The 14,953-nt window shown below is 46.1% G+C and overlaps 1 protein-coding gene across 4 annotated transcripts in view; it reads left to right on the forward strand.

Moving 5' to 3' along the window:
- Positions 1 to 14,953, forward strand: part of bahcc1a (BAH domain and coiled-coil containing 1a) — a 63,349-nt gene that overhangs the window by 17,616 nt on the left and 30,780 nt on the right. For all 4 annotated transcript variants that reach the window (XM_078269151.1, XM_078269152.1, XM_078269154.1 and 1 more), the window contains exon 3: positions 13,146 to 13,328. In XM_078269151.1, the coding sequence (XP_078125277.1) occupies positions 13,146 to 13,328 (183 nt within the window). The remainder of the gene's footprint in view (positions 1 to 13,145; positions 13,329 to 14,953) is intronic.

A 14,953-nucleotide genomic window follows, 5' to 3' on the forward strand; every position in this document is an offset into this window, starting at 1 on the left:
GCATGGCACTACAAGTCAAAGCTGCTGTGGATGCAGTATGGCACAAAACAATGCATAACTGATAAAGCAAGGCTTTACAGCAGTAGTGTAATTAAGTTGTGGTCCTGGCGTGCTGTTCATGCTGCCAGACTGCGTGGTGTTCATGTGAGCTCATGAAAATAATGGGGTGTTTAGGATTTTAGTAATCTGGGTGAAGGACCTGGACTCTGCTCGCGCTGCTCAATCTGGCAGTGAATGAAGGCCAGCCTGAGAGTCATGAGACAAGCTCTGCCGTCGGGCTTAAGTGAACGAGCAGTTTGTGAAAGTTGCGTCTGCAGTTATCACTCTTGTGAGTGTGTGTCAAGCTGAGCATAAAGAAAGCAAGAGGAGAGAGAGGGTACAGAGAGAAAGATGACTGTGGTTTGCTTTTCAAACCCTTGTTTAAGTACCTGTGTCACATTTGCTTTTTTTCTGTGTCAAAACATTTCAGTAGGGCCTCTTCCCCTCATTGCCTCACGTCACCCTAATAACTCTTCTTTATTCTCCTTCCCTGTCTCTCCAAGTCCCCCTCCGCCTCCCCCTCACTATCCATTATGGCCTCTGCCAGGTCTAGACTGAGCTTGGCTCACACTGGCGTTGTGATAACCTGCTGAAAGCTGTTGCTCTGCCGTAGATATGAGGACACCCAGCTGAGGTTTCTTTGCGCTACCTCTCACTCATGCTTCCTCCCTTAAATCCACCACCATGACTCGCTGTCTTCCTTGCACAGATTACCCAAATCATTTCACTGGTCAGGCCCGCCACATATGTTTTTTGGCCCAATGCACAGGTGCTGACATGTTTTATGGCCAGCAGAGCTAAGCGTATATTAAAGAAAAATAAGAAAAGCCAACATGTGCAATCATAGGCACACTGTTCAAAGTCGGTTTAATGGTTACTCTGGGATGTAGGGTTTTTATTTGAGACCCAAAACACTGCCAGTAGTGCTATTCAGCAAAATATATGATTTTAATTTCCATCCTGCTAACATGTGTACAGTATATAGTGGTGTTTTTGTGTCTGCCTTTTCAGTGAGTGTATATTTGTGTGTGTGTGTGTGTGTGTGTGTGTGTGTGTGTACTGTATGAGGATGTGCAATGGCAAACAAAACGAGCAGCTGCATCACATCTGTTAACTTCGATCAGATGCTTGCCTGTAAGCCTCCCTCCTCCTCTGTGCTGTTTCTGAATGCAACCTGCAGACCAATGCAGAGTGGGGGAGGGGGGGGGGGGTGACGACGTCTGGCCCGATGTATGACGTCTGGCCCGCCCACCTGTCCAGTGGACTAGATGTGATCACCGCAAAAGAGATTGACGACTGCAATGGTAGCTGTGTAGCCAACCAACCAGACAGACAAGCCATGAGCAGTTGACCAAGATGATATCCCTCCCCTCTGTATCTCTGCTTTGACCTTGGATTGTGCCTTTCCTACTCCTAGCCGTTAAAGCCTACATCAAGCTAACCAGCTGGAGAAGGGAGATGAGATGCTTTTTATCACTTAACTTATGTTACACTTCATCTGCTCATGTTCGGATGAGGATGACCTTCTCTCCTCTGTACATCTGTACAGATTGCAGGAAATGCTCCTAATTTTACTCATCTCTGCTCAAGTGTGTTGCTGCAGATGTTGAGCAGGCCCCAGCAGCAGCATATCATGGATGACCAGTGTTAGCAGTCGGGAGACATAACTCAACTTTAAAGCCTAGTTTGTCAGATGCATTTCATAAAAGAATTTACTGTGTGATTTGGCTGACCTTGTACGCACTTGAAAGTGTAGGCTGCTACAGTGGGAAAGAAGGTGGTTATCTGTATGGGCCAAATGGAGTATTGTCCTTCCGGCAAAGAAGCTTTGCAACAACAGAAGTCAAGGAGACGCACGCGTATTATACAGTGTGTTCTTTACAAGGAAATACTGTATATTGTTTGGCCTTGGCTACCCAGGTGCCTCCCTTGTCTGTAGGTTATCAGAACAAAAATGCTTGCATTTGTCTTGGCCAACGCTACAAGAATTTAACATTTCTCCTTTGTTCCCCTTGTGGACCAGCAGCAAATTATATTCAGGGCTGCAGAAAGACCTTGGGTTGGCTGGCTGGCGCGGCGGCTCTCGGTTCCGTTATCTGCACTGTTCTGTCTCTGCTTCTCTGACAGGCTACATCAGAAGGAGAGAAGCCAGAGCAGGGAACTGCCTTCTGTTTCTCTCACACACATCACTTCAGAACATTATCATATTATAGGCCAATCCAAGAGAACTCAGAAAACGGCAACGCATTCGCTTCAATCCCCTTGTGCTGCTCTTCACGACCTAAAGGAGGCGCCGGGCCACAGATGGAAGAGGGTGGGGGAGAGGATGGGAGGACAAGACTGAATAGGACATTCCAGCAAGCCCTGGTTGCCAGTTGAATGCTGGGACGCTGATTTAATTTATGGGCGGTTCTGACAGAGGGAGGGGTGAACCTGTGACTCCCCATAAAACAAGACGTTCATTACCCTCCCAGGCCTCAGGAAAACTGCGGACTAACAAGAGCAGAGAAACAGAGCGCAAGCCTGGGATGAAGGGGTGGGAGGAAAAGCGTTTTTTAAAAACTCCAAAAAATCAAGAGAAAGTGTTTCCATTTAGAAGCACGCGGCTGACGCCAACTGAGGGAAGAGAGCGAGGTGATGAGGGAGGACAGAAATATGGAGCTGAGCAGCAGAGGGAAGGAGGGAGAGTGATGGAGAGATGATTGAGAGGGTGTGAGGACGGAAAGGGAAAACCGAGAAGGGGAATGAGTGATGGGGCTCGAAGGAGCAAAGGGAGAAGAGGGGATGAAAGTGAAAAAGGGAAGACAACAGGCAAAATATGCCCCAATGAGTCGAGCTGCCTGCAGATTTATGTGGTGTTGTGGGTATCGTTATACATCAACCAGAGGAGATGGGGAGACTCGAGCAATGGTACGCCTATGGGGTTGTGTGTGTGTGTGTTTATCTGTGTATGTATTGCACCACACTTTTATTCCCCATCCTTACGCTGCTCATGTCTCCGCCAAAGCAAACTGACTTCTGAGTTCGACAGAACACACTAGCCTGTGGTGAGGTAACATCCACCCACATCCACACTCCTTTTTTCCTAAGCCTATCTATCTAGCACTGCTGGTTGAGAAGAGAGGTTTAGACCACCCAGGACTGAGTAGTCAAAGAGCTGCTTTGATGTGGCACAAGCATATGTGCAGTGCATGGGTACAATCTCTGCTAAAACACACTCGCAAAACACCGTTTTACTGCCTCCTGTGCGGCATCATTACTCCTCGTCACTGGAGCGGTGGGATGCTAGAAAAGAAAAAGGAAAAAGGGAAAGATAGAGAGGCAGCCACCTCCTGTGCCAGGCAGTGCCAGGCTGAAACACTGGAGCCGTATGGTCACCCTGAGGGAGGGGAAACCTGCCCAGTCTAACCACATCTCAATTAACCAATTATGTTCAAAAGTTAACGGGGGACTAATTAGAGAGAATAGTGCTGAGCACTTGTTTTAATCTGACTTTTTCCCACTACCAGGCATGTCTGTGTCCGTGACCTGGTTGGCTGATCTTTGGCTGCGTCGGCTAAAACATGGCATGCAAGCCGCCGTTAGTCACCCATCCATCCCCTTGGCCAGAACATAAAACCAATGGATTTAGACAGATCAGTCATCAGCTGTAAAACAAACCAGATCCAGAGCATTCCATGTGATGTTTCCAGTGAAACAGGAGAACCATGAAAATCCCATTTTTGGATGTGGAGATTGAGAGACCTGTGAGAGAACGTTCAAAAGTGGAAGACAGTTTTTAGTCATCTAGCATGGCCATCTCCTGTTCGCCCCCCTCGTATTTGGTCCTGCAGATGGGTTTTAATGGATGCCAAATGGGAGGTTTAGTGCCTCGCTATTAGCCTGTTGGAGTCTCTTTTTAACACCATCATATTAAATGACTTGTATTTAGGACTTGAGGCTATAGCGAGCTCCTCTCGTTGACAATATGCCTCGGGCAGTGAGTGTTTGTAACTTACCACTAAAAGTACAAATTGTATCCCTGTGTTCAAGAAGAGGAGGGGGGATACTATATTGGCTGCTACCAGCAATAAAAGATATGTGGGCTGTATGACACAATTGTAGTGTGGTTGCTTTGAGCCCCGGAGCCAAATGCAGTGTGTTTGGAATCAGTCTGACAGCTAGAGAGAGAGAGAGAGGTGAGAAATCCCTCTTTGACTCTGCTTGTTTTCTAGCTGGGATATCTTTGTGCTCTGTTTTTTTGGGGGCTTTATTTGAAGGCTGTGACAATTTAAGTTCCTGCATGGTTGATTAGCTGTGTGTGTGACATAAGTCTTGGATGTCAGGATGCAGTTTGAGGGGTGAAGGACTCCCCTGTTGTATGTAAGGCCCTGGAGGATTCCTCCCTCCTTCCTCTTCCTCCCTCCTTCTTCACCCCCCTCCCACACACTCATCTCTTCCTCTGTGAGATCCACAATGCTGGGAAGAAATGTGTCATTAACAGGGGAGACCAAAATAATGTTTATGGGCTCAAGCAGCACTGAAATCATTTTCCATATCAGTGCAACTGCATGGGCCCTCTGGGGGAGTAAATCTGATTTTCTCCTCCCTGTGCCAATGGGAAACATCATGGGAAAGAAAACAGATTGGATTGTTAGAGAGATGGCCTGACGCAGCTGTGGGCGGCTTTTTTTGTGCTTGGGTGTGTTGCTGTGTGTGTATCATGAGAGAGGAAGACCGAGACAACTAGAGAGAGGAAGAGAGAGAAAGAAACCAAAATACAAATGTGGATGTTTACCGTGCGTCTTTGGATGAGAGAATGAGATAGATGAGCCCCGCTATGGTAATCACAATTTCATGCCTCAGGAATAAAGAGCTGGAACACAGCAAACGGCCCTGAAATGCCCTCATGTAACAATGGGTCAGTTAACAAGCACACTCACCAAGGTTTGGACAGATAACAAATGGTTCTCCTTGAGAAGTGTGTAGCTGCCCTGTATACAAAGATCAAAGTGCTTCTGGCCCTGCAAGCACCCAGCAAAATGTCAGAACATTATTGGCCATTCCATAAGATACACTTGCATTTCATCTGTAACCAAGACACACAAAACAATTGCTTTATTATGTAGCGTGGAGGGGGATTTAATAAAGTAAAATGCTGATTGAAATAACAAGGTGGTGCTTGGAGAGAAAACACTCTTGGGCTGGTGTAATATGGACTTCCTGTTACATCATGGACATTTAAGTTCTCAGAGAAAGGATAGAATGAGAGAAATTGAAAGCAGAGTTTGGTGTTTTTGTGTTGTGACATAGCTTGTCTTGTGTTTGCTATTAAATCTGTGTTGTGGGAGTAGGGAATGTCAGTGTGCATGTGTGGGTGGGTGTAAAAGGAAGGTAATGGGCCTTGAGCTGATTTGCCCTGGCCTGGTCCTGCTGCTGTTTCAAATCTGTCCTCCCACCTCCTGTGTCCCAGCCTGGAATGTCTGCTTGTTCTGCACAGATGAGGCCAGTGACTCAGCACACTACTGCGCTACTTCCACACGGATCACAGCAAGCACACCTAAACACAGGTCCAAGTTACGAGCCCAAACCTAACAGACCCTACCTACCTTAGCCTTTTGTCTAAGCATTCATTTACCAGCTACTCTTTGTCCAGTTTCCTTTTGAGACAGGCCATCAGTGGCATTGAACCTGAGCAACATGGCCTGCCATTTGCTATACCCTTAATCTCCTTACCCATACCCCAGCTTATTTATCCGCAGTAGCCTTCAATTGCTATCTCTTTCCGTCTGCCCTGCCCACCTCCACACCACTGTTGGCAAAGGAGTGATTGGATTATAGGTCGAGCCCCTTTTTGACAATGATTTCCCTCTCTGAAAAGGAGGCTGTATGAATTATTAATTGCAGTTAAATTGAGGTGGAATACCCCTTGAGGGGGCTAAAGGTAGTGGCACACATGTGATACCACCTGTTTTTTCAGACGTCTGTACAAATAGTGAAGGAGGGTGAGAAATAGAATATATGGAGAGAAACATATATTGGATGTGTGCATGTTCTTTGTTCCTGTTTTCTCTGTAGCATCACAGCCTGTGTGGATCCAGTGTCGTTTTCAGACGAGCCAGTTGGACTAATTTGTTTAGGATTAGAATCTCTTATCCTATCATGTCAACTTGTATATTGTATAAACAGCTGGGTGAAGTGGGCGGTGTGCTTTGGCTGACCTCCCAGAGCCAATTGTATTTGCATAGTACTGAAAGAAAATTCCATTTTACCCCGCCATCACTTCAATCGCAAGCAAGTGGCTGACCACGAAGCCACTCTGCAAACACAGGCTGTCAACTTTCAGTGAGACGACCACCATACGCACACACAGTCGCACACACGGAGGCTCACATATGCTCAGCAACACACACTCCCACACACTATCTGCTGCTCTTTCACTCTCAAAGTTTCTCACAGTTCCTCGCACCCTTAACTACACTTCTAGTCTAAACTCTCGCTCCTTACCACCCCTCTGGATGTTGCCCTGTCATACATTCTCACTCTCTTACTCCATCTATTCCTCCAACTGCTTCTTCTGCTCCCTTTCCACTTCTCCCACCCCCGCACTGACCACATCCACTAAACTCACTCCACAGGCACGCAGTGTGGAGTGTTGGAGGCGTGCGCTACTGGCACTTTCCCCCACCTCTGCACTGGGCCCAGCTCCAGGACTCGACTCGATCGTCTGCTCGCTCGCTCGCTCTCTCTCTCTCTCTCTCTCTCTCTCTCTCTCTCTCTCTCTCTCTCTCTCTCTCTCTCTCTCTCTCTAATACTTCTGATCAGACCAGCCTCCTTCTAAAGTTGTAGAGGTCCCTTAGTCACTCCATCCTACCACCCACCAACCCAAAAAGATTAAGTCAGGGAGGGAGTTTGTAAAGCAGGGGGGTCAAGCAACTACAACAAAAAAAAACAAAAAACTCCTGCTACAGTTGTTTCTGAAGTGAAGAGAAAATTTGGCTACCAGTTGCGCTAATGTTTTCAAGATGACTTTGACTGTTTGAAGGAAATCCCCCCTCTTTTAGCCATTTGAAATTCCTGCTGTGTTTTATTGTGAGGAAGTAGGCGCTGTGTTAGTCAGCGGCCCTTCAGGGTAGCGTGTGCAGTCTGTCTTCTGCTGCCGGTGTGTGCAGTTCCCCAATCCAAAGAGGGCCAGAAAACTTAGTTGTGTGTTTTTGAGTGAATATGTGTGGAAAGTCTGGCTGGCTTCTTCTTGGGCATCTGAATTCTTGGGCAGAACATGAAACTACATCGGTAGGAAAGTCTGATGAGAGAGACACATCCTGCTCAATATGTTTTCACTTGGTAAGTTAACTTTGAATTAACTTTCATCGCTTCTGTCTTCAGAGTCGACTCCCTTCTTTCAGCTTTTACAGTGTTAAAGAGCCAAACCAGGCCACATAACAAACTTGAAGCCTGAAATCAAAATCCCATTCTAATATGTTACCAATACATGATCTGGTGTGTTGTCTTGCTGTGTCAGGGAGTTAAAGCAATACTAGCAACAGCTACTTCAATAGCTGTTGGATTTTAAACAGCTCTTGGAAATGAAAAGGTTTCTTGCTTTTTCTTTGATCATCTAACTCTTGCTGATATATATTTAATGTATTTGAGACAATAAGGAAGGGAGTGTGTGTTGTTTCACAGGACATGACAGAGGGAGAGTATATGAGCTGTGATCATTCAGGGTGTGTTATAAAGAGCTGCAGAAGCTGGCTGCCACATGGCACTGACCGCTGACAGTGCAACCTCAACTGGCTTGTGCTCATTGACTCTTTCTGTGATCGGAGGTCTTATGAAGTAATGGTGTGTGCTTGTGTTTCTATCTCCTGGCATTTCTTCTGCTTCTATCCTCTCCTCTTTGACACTGGCTGATCACTGAGCTGTGGAGGAACAGGTTGATGTAGTCACACCTGCAATTTTCTCCCTGTCTCTCTTCTTCTCTTGTCGCCATCACTCTCATCTCTCGTTGTCTGTCTGGTGTCCTTCTCTAGACGACACGTCCGTCCGTCCCTTCAGGCTGCTGTCTGAAGATAAGACAGAGAGCTGGAGAATAACCTGGTTCGTTTTTCAAGAGCAGACAGGGAAATATGATGCACTGGGAAATAATTGTACTTTATCTTCTCTTAGACAATAGGCATAGGGGTGTGTGTGTGTGTGTGTGTGTGTGTGTGTGTGTGTGTGTGTGTGTGTGTGTGTGTGTGTGTGTGTGTGTGTGTGTGTGTGTGTGTGTGTGTGTGTGTGTGTGTGTGTGTGTGTGTGTGTGTGTGTGTGTACTTGCATGCCCAAGCCAACAAGTGCGTGCGAATGGGTGTGTATTTCTCCAGGGGGAACTTTGATCTGATTCCCAGCATTAAAAACGACAACGTGTTGTGGGTGGGTGCTTGTTGTTTTCTCAGCTTTTTTTTCCCCATCACTGCTTGGCCCACATGAATCCCATTACATCCTATTATTGTATAATTCCTTGTTAAGACACCAAACAACCACTCACCCTCAAGTTACATTAATGAGTAGGGGCAAAGATTATGACACCTCCCTCCCCACAGCCTAACAATTTAAACCAGATTAGATGGTGTGTGTGTGTGTGTGTGTGTGTGTGTGTGGTTTCAAGGTAGGTTGGAAAGGCTGTTGTTGCTGAGCAGCACACTGACCAACTGCATCTGCCCACTTCTGTTGTAATAGCTAGCATTCAGCCTCCTTGCCTCAAGCGCTGTTTCTCTTTTGTTCCCATGACAACTGGGCCTTCATTCTCCCTGCTCCGCCTCCCCGCCTGCTGCTCACTCCATGCCGTGCATGGGGGCCTCTGCCTGGGCCCACATTACTGTGTATGCACGTGTGTTTTGGTTGATGTGCACAAACTGGACTTCTTCACCCACACTGGAGCGTGGGTGGAGTAGCACTTAACACCTCCAGAGGTTCTGGGATATTTGTGTGCGTTTTAACCCATTTAATCACAACTGTGCGTGTGAGGGTGTCAGGGTGGGATGTTTAGATGTCAGGGAGGGAGGTGGTGTTCCCCCATCCCAATGCTCCCGTCTCCTTTAATTCTCTAATAGGATTAATCTTCATCGCTGTCAGGGATCGGCGCCGATTAGGATGCACATGACCCGGTTTTCTTAACAGCCCATACAAGTGCACTGCTGGCACCACTTAAAAACAAAAATAAGCAGGGTTTTAAAAAGCACAGGCCTAGAGAACACAACTTTACAAGGAGCTGGTGTAGCAGTGGTAGGCTCCCTGGATCCATGTCACCATTTAATAAGCTGCTAAATAAACAGTTATGGTGAGTCCAGCACCAGTGCTGTCATGCCGTGGACCCTTGCTCCACTTGTTCTGCACTGCTTTGGTTGGCACCCAAACTGAAACTGCCCCAACACCAAGACAGACCAGCAGACTTTAATAACCTGTGTGCTTTCTCACCAACACCTCTGATTCATTAGGCTTTGAATGGGTTTAGGGAGGGCATCATATTAAAACAGTATGTGTGTTGCTCATGTCCTTATATTAAACCGTGGTATTAGAATTCTTGAGCAAACTGCAAGGGAAAGACATTTTTGCGCAGCATCATGTAGGCTAACAGCAGATACAACCCCAACCCCTTTTCCACTAAGAAAGTTTGAGGGCCGGTTCGGAGCCGATGCCTAATCTCAAACCAGTTCTTTGTTTCGACAGCCAAAGAACCAGCTTTCGGCCAGGAAAACTGGTTCCAGAGCGACACCAACACTTTGCTGGTCTGGAACCAAGAACTAATTATAACTAGAACCAAGAACCAATTATAACAGGGGCAGGATTATCGTGACTAACAAGTCTAAAAACCAGAGCTTGCAATCGAAGCAGCAGTGTTCCGTGTAGGGCGTTTCATAGCTCTCAAAACCCACATACATAAAAAGAATTTACGGTTTTGGCGGTTTTTTCCCAAAAGTTTTGACACTTTTAACTCTTTGTGAAATTTTGACTTTGTGACAGTCTTTGGCCGTCTTTTCGGAAAAAAAATTAGGTTTTTTCCTACGCTTTTGATGCATTTTTTCTAAATGCATCTAAAACGTTGAAAAAAGCGTCAATTGTTTTTTTGTTGTTTTTTTTTTGCAAAAAGCATCAATTTAATTTGAAAAAAGTGCCAAAATGACGAATGCCAAAAATGAGAATTTGGAAGCGGGAATGGAAAACTGAGATGTATACTGTGACGTTAATGATCTGGCTCTCTGGCCCATGGAAAAGCAAAGATTCTTAGAAGGTTCGTCAGTTTAACCAACTGCAAACGGGCACTTTCACAGCCCAGAAATAGGTTTGTGTTGGTGGAAAGGGGGTAACACAGGGAGGGGTCATTTACTCAGTGACAGGCTGTGGAGTCAGCAAAAGCCCATGTGACAGAGGTGAAGGCTGCATTATTATTTTGTACTACTACAGTTTAGATTGGAACAATGCCCTTTTCCCAGTATAAACCATATGGCCAAACTGGATCACAGAGAGGTTGTGTTGTGTATGAGTTGACCCGAGACCCTCCTAAGGTTTTCCTTCAATACCCTTCTCCCATAACATCAGCCTAAACCTAAAAATCCCCTTGTCTGACATCTAGACATTACCTTTGTATGTATTGTCCCTCTCCCTTCCTTGTCTATCTGGCAGGGGTTTCGTGGCCTCTGTCAGTCTCTGTCTCTCTCACCCTTTCTCTCTCTCTCTCTGGGGCGAGGCTGTTAATAATGCAGGAGGATTAGCTGATTTATGTGAGCCAGAGGCACTAAGGAAACCTGGGGTTCGTGGGGGCGACAGGCAGAAAGAGAGGGCCGAGGAGTGTGCAATGTTGAGGGCGGTGCCATACAGTACAGGAGCCCTGAGTGTCTGGATGATGGGGGCGGGATGTGTGCCCAGCGAGCACACTGGCAATAATCCATCCCCCACTGCCCCTGAATCCCACCCTGCTCTCATAGAGCTCTGCCAGGAGTGCTCCGCAGAGTCAGGGGTGATAGGAGGTGGCAGCAGAGAAGGAAGGAAGGAAGAAAAGGAGGGCTGAAAAGGAGAAAAGCATGGGTATGTCATTAGGCTACCTCCCACCGAAATGTATGTTGTTGCTATAGCACCCATTGCTATGTGGCTGCCTCCTAAAGATATTTAAAGTGTGTGTGTGTGTGTGTGTGTGTGTGTGTGTGTGTGTATATATATATATATATATACGTGATATAAAAGTCTTTCTCATCATTTCTGTATATCCTATTTGTAATGGTCCTCCTATTGTTTGTTTGCATGTATTCTGTATTTTTGTCCCTAGCATTGCATCAGAAAATAGATTTAGCTGACTTTGACTGAAAAGGTTGACTCATAGTTAAAAACTCCTGTGGCCATATTTCGGAGGCTATTTGGTCTTGCAGTGAATGTGCTAGTTAAACACTAAGGAGATTATTTTTTTTCGTGTGAGTTTGTGATAGGCCGTTGTGTGAACACACACACACACACACACACAGAGGCCTGGTTTTATGGTAGTTTTTTCGAGGTAGAGTAAGGTTGGGGATTGTGGGGGATTTCCACCTGTCTGGGGCTGTGGGACACAGTGTGAGTTGGTTTGTGTGTACAAGAATATGTGCCTTTTTCTATGTGTGAAGTTGGTGTGTGTGTCTCTGTGTGCCTCGGCATGCTCCTGTGCTCTGGCCCATGAGCCATGGGCTATTCGGTGCAGGAGCAAGCAGCAGACTGATGGGTTTATCCCTGCTGTCTGCCCAGAGGATGCACTCGCTCACCGCCTGGCTGATCAAGACTCCCTCGCAATTGTTCTCACTCCCAGAAAAGGATTGATTCATGTTTGGACTGATTCATGCTTAAAGAAAATCAAATCACACAGCGTTTCTTGTTAGATCAGCTCGTCAGGAGGGGCTGATAATGAATTTTTACCATGTTGCTCTCCCCAACGTTTTCACAGGTAGCCCTGTGCGCACAATGTATGACACACCAATGTGTGAGTTTGTGCAAGTATGTGCATGTGTGCTCTCATCCAAGCATCATACATATGCATGAGACTTCACGGCAGTGTGACTTGGGGGAAACGAATGTGCAAAGATTTGGGCACCCGGGCCCCTCGCTCAAGTGCACTGGCAGGCGTGTAATGGGAATGTAATTTAAGCAGTGGTTAATCAGTGTGTTTTCTCCAGTTTGCCCAGCAATGCATAATAGACAATCAGCCCCCAGTCACATGGGCGCTGCAACAAATGGTCAATTACTCATCATAGTCTTGTTAAACACACAGTTCAGCCAGCCAGGGACAGATTGCTCTGCTGGTGCCATCATTATAGTAAAGAACAAAGCAAAGAAATGCTATGTGTCAGAAAGAAAGCGGGACAGAGGGAGGGAGAGAAAAGACAATGAGGGTTGGGAAGAAACATGCCCATAGTGTATTTCCGCTCATCGCGATGGGACACAGGAGGGAAAGAGAAGAGAGGAAAGGGCCACTGTGACAAAGCAGATGGGAGCAAGGAAAAGGAGTAAAACACCAAAATGGAAACAAAGAAGAAAGTACAGGATTGTCAGAGTCATGCAGAATGAAAGGAAGAGAGACAGACAGAGATGAGGTGAAATGGAGCAGAGCAATAAGAGAGATTGAGGGCATGAAAGTGAGAGATGGAGAGCATAAGATAATGGAGGGAGGGAGAGAAATTGAGAAAAGGACACTGGGGAGCAGGAGCAAAAGTGTGTGAGAGCGAGAGGGAGAGAGCCTGAGAAAGTGTGTACTCAGCTGTGAGATGAGACCTCTGTCTGCCCATGGGGAGAGGCGGTGTGAGAGGAGAGAAGACGAGGGGAGAGGACTCTGCTGTCAGTGAGGGGGAGGAGAGTTTCACACTCTTTATTTATTTTTTTCTCTCTCACACACACTCTTACTCATTCACCCTCTCCCCAGGGCAGTGATCAAATCTACCTGGCTCTGTGATTTCACCTAGACGGCCAGTGGGCTTCATTCTTTTACATCTGCATTTCATATATATATATATATATATATATATATATATATATATAATTAATTCACACTCAGGTCACTGTGTACATGCACTTCTCTAATTCTAACCATGTTTTCTCTCCTTACCTTTGTCCCTGTGGGAATGCAGGCAGTGGATTGATGGGCAATTCCTCCGCCTCCTTCATGGGGACCTTTCTGGCCAGTAGTCTGGGTTCCCCCCCTTCCCACCCGTCTCACCCTTCCCGGCCGCCCTCCTCGCCGTCCTCACCCTCCTTCCGGGGCGGCCCCCACTCCAGTGCCTCGCAAATCTGGTTTCCCCATTCGCATGAAGGTACCTCAAATCACACATGCACACAAACACATGCCCCTCATTTGACGACATTGTCTGCATCAGGCGCTATTCATGTCTTGGCAGTATTGGGGACAGAGCTTTGCAGGGTGTATTGTTACTCTGATATTGTGTATTTTTAGGCTGTGTTAGGTTTACAACAAAACACGGCTTGTAATCATCTAGCAAGAGCGAGGCTTCCACCCTTTTATTTGTGTACCAAAATAGGCCTGGGCCCAGCATGTTTGGGATGGAATATAGTGCCATGGTTTCTGGATGGGGACACAGGGTCAAAAGTTCAGCCAAGGAATCTTGCGGTATTCGATTCACGTCAGCAGGAATGTCACTCAAGACTCTGTGAAGCAGCATGCGTGAAGGCAAGCCAGTAAAAAGTTGCAGTGATTGCAGAGCTTTCAGCTGGTGTCTCCATCACAGCTTAATAGGGTAGTTCCCACCCGGCACTCAGTATTACAAAGTCCTGGCCACACACACACACACACACACACACACACACACACACACACCACACAACCACACACCACACACACACACACACACACACACACACACACACACACACACACACACACACACACCCTACCTGCTTAGATACTGTCAGGATGTCTGACAAGGATAAAGTAGAGAGATTAATCTGCTGGACATTTCGGGAACTCGAATGTTAAGGATGTCAGATAATTGTAAGACCTATCCAATGCCACCCACTGATATATTAATGCAAGGTCTGCTTTCCTGTGACTTCACTTCAGTCACTTTTAGATTAACACGTTCACAATCTTTTGCTAATTACACGATGTGATGGCCGCCAATGCCATCTAGTGAACCACAGTCTTTGAAGTTGTCTGACTCTCGTTATTTCAGCCCTCTTGTATTATTTCTTTTTCTAAGAATAGCCCAGCTGTTAGTCCATGGGGGGTACACCAGTGGGACTGTTTGTTATTTGTGGTCACTGATCAGCGGCGCCCCAGTTGCATGATGTGTGGCTTGGGTTGATTGGGTGCAGTGCAGCTGAGATGTTCTGATGGTCTGTTTTTATTCTTGAGTGTGTTAAGCCCCCCCCCCACACACACACACACACACACACACACTCTTTGCTCTCATGTCCTGGCCACAAGGGGTTGAGTCAGTGGACAGCTGCTACAGTGGTGAGAATAGGTGAAACTCTAGACTTCTTCAAATAAACATGGAGAGAGGACGAATCAATTTGGTTTGGTCAGATTTGAACTTTAGCATCGACTCAGTCAAAGACATTTTCCCTCAAAACTCATTTTGTAAGCATTATACCTTATATTATTATATTATAATTATAATATTATTATATTATACCTTACAGTTTCAGGGTTTCATTGTCAAAGATTTTCTTCTTGTGGAAAAGTATAATAAATAATAAGAGTGATGATGATAATGCCAAGCCTAATAAAAGTAATGGAGGTGATTATGACTGGGATTATTACTCAGTTGGCAATGGAGGCCATTATCTCTATTGCAGTTTAATTGCATATAACGCACTAAGAGCATGATTGAATCCAGACTGTTCATCAACCACATTCAGCTGTTCCCTCCTCAAGATAATTGCATATTGTCTTTTTCCTGTTTTGCATAAAAAGCAA

Source organism: Sander vitreus, chromosome 15 (assembly GCF_031162955.1).
Source record: "Sander vitreus isolate 19-12246 chromosome 15, sanVit1, whole genome shotgun sequence".
Taxonomy (NCBI): domain Eukaryota; kingdom Metazoa; phylum Chordata; class Actinopteri; order Perciformes; family Percidae; genus Sander; species Sander vitreus.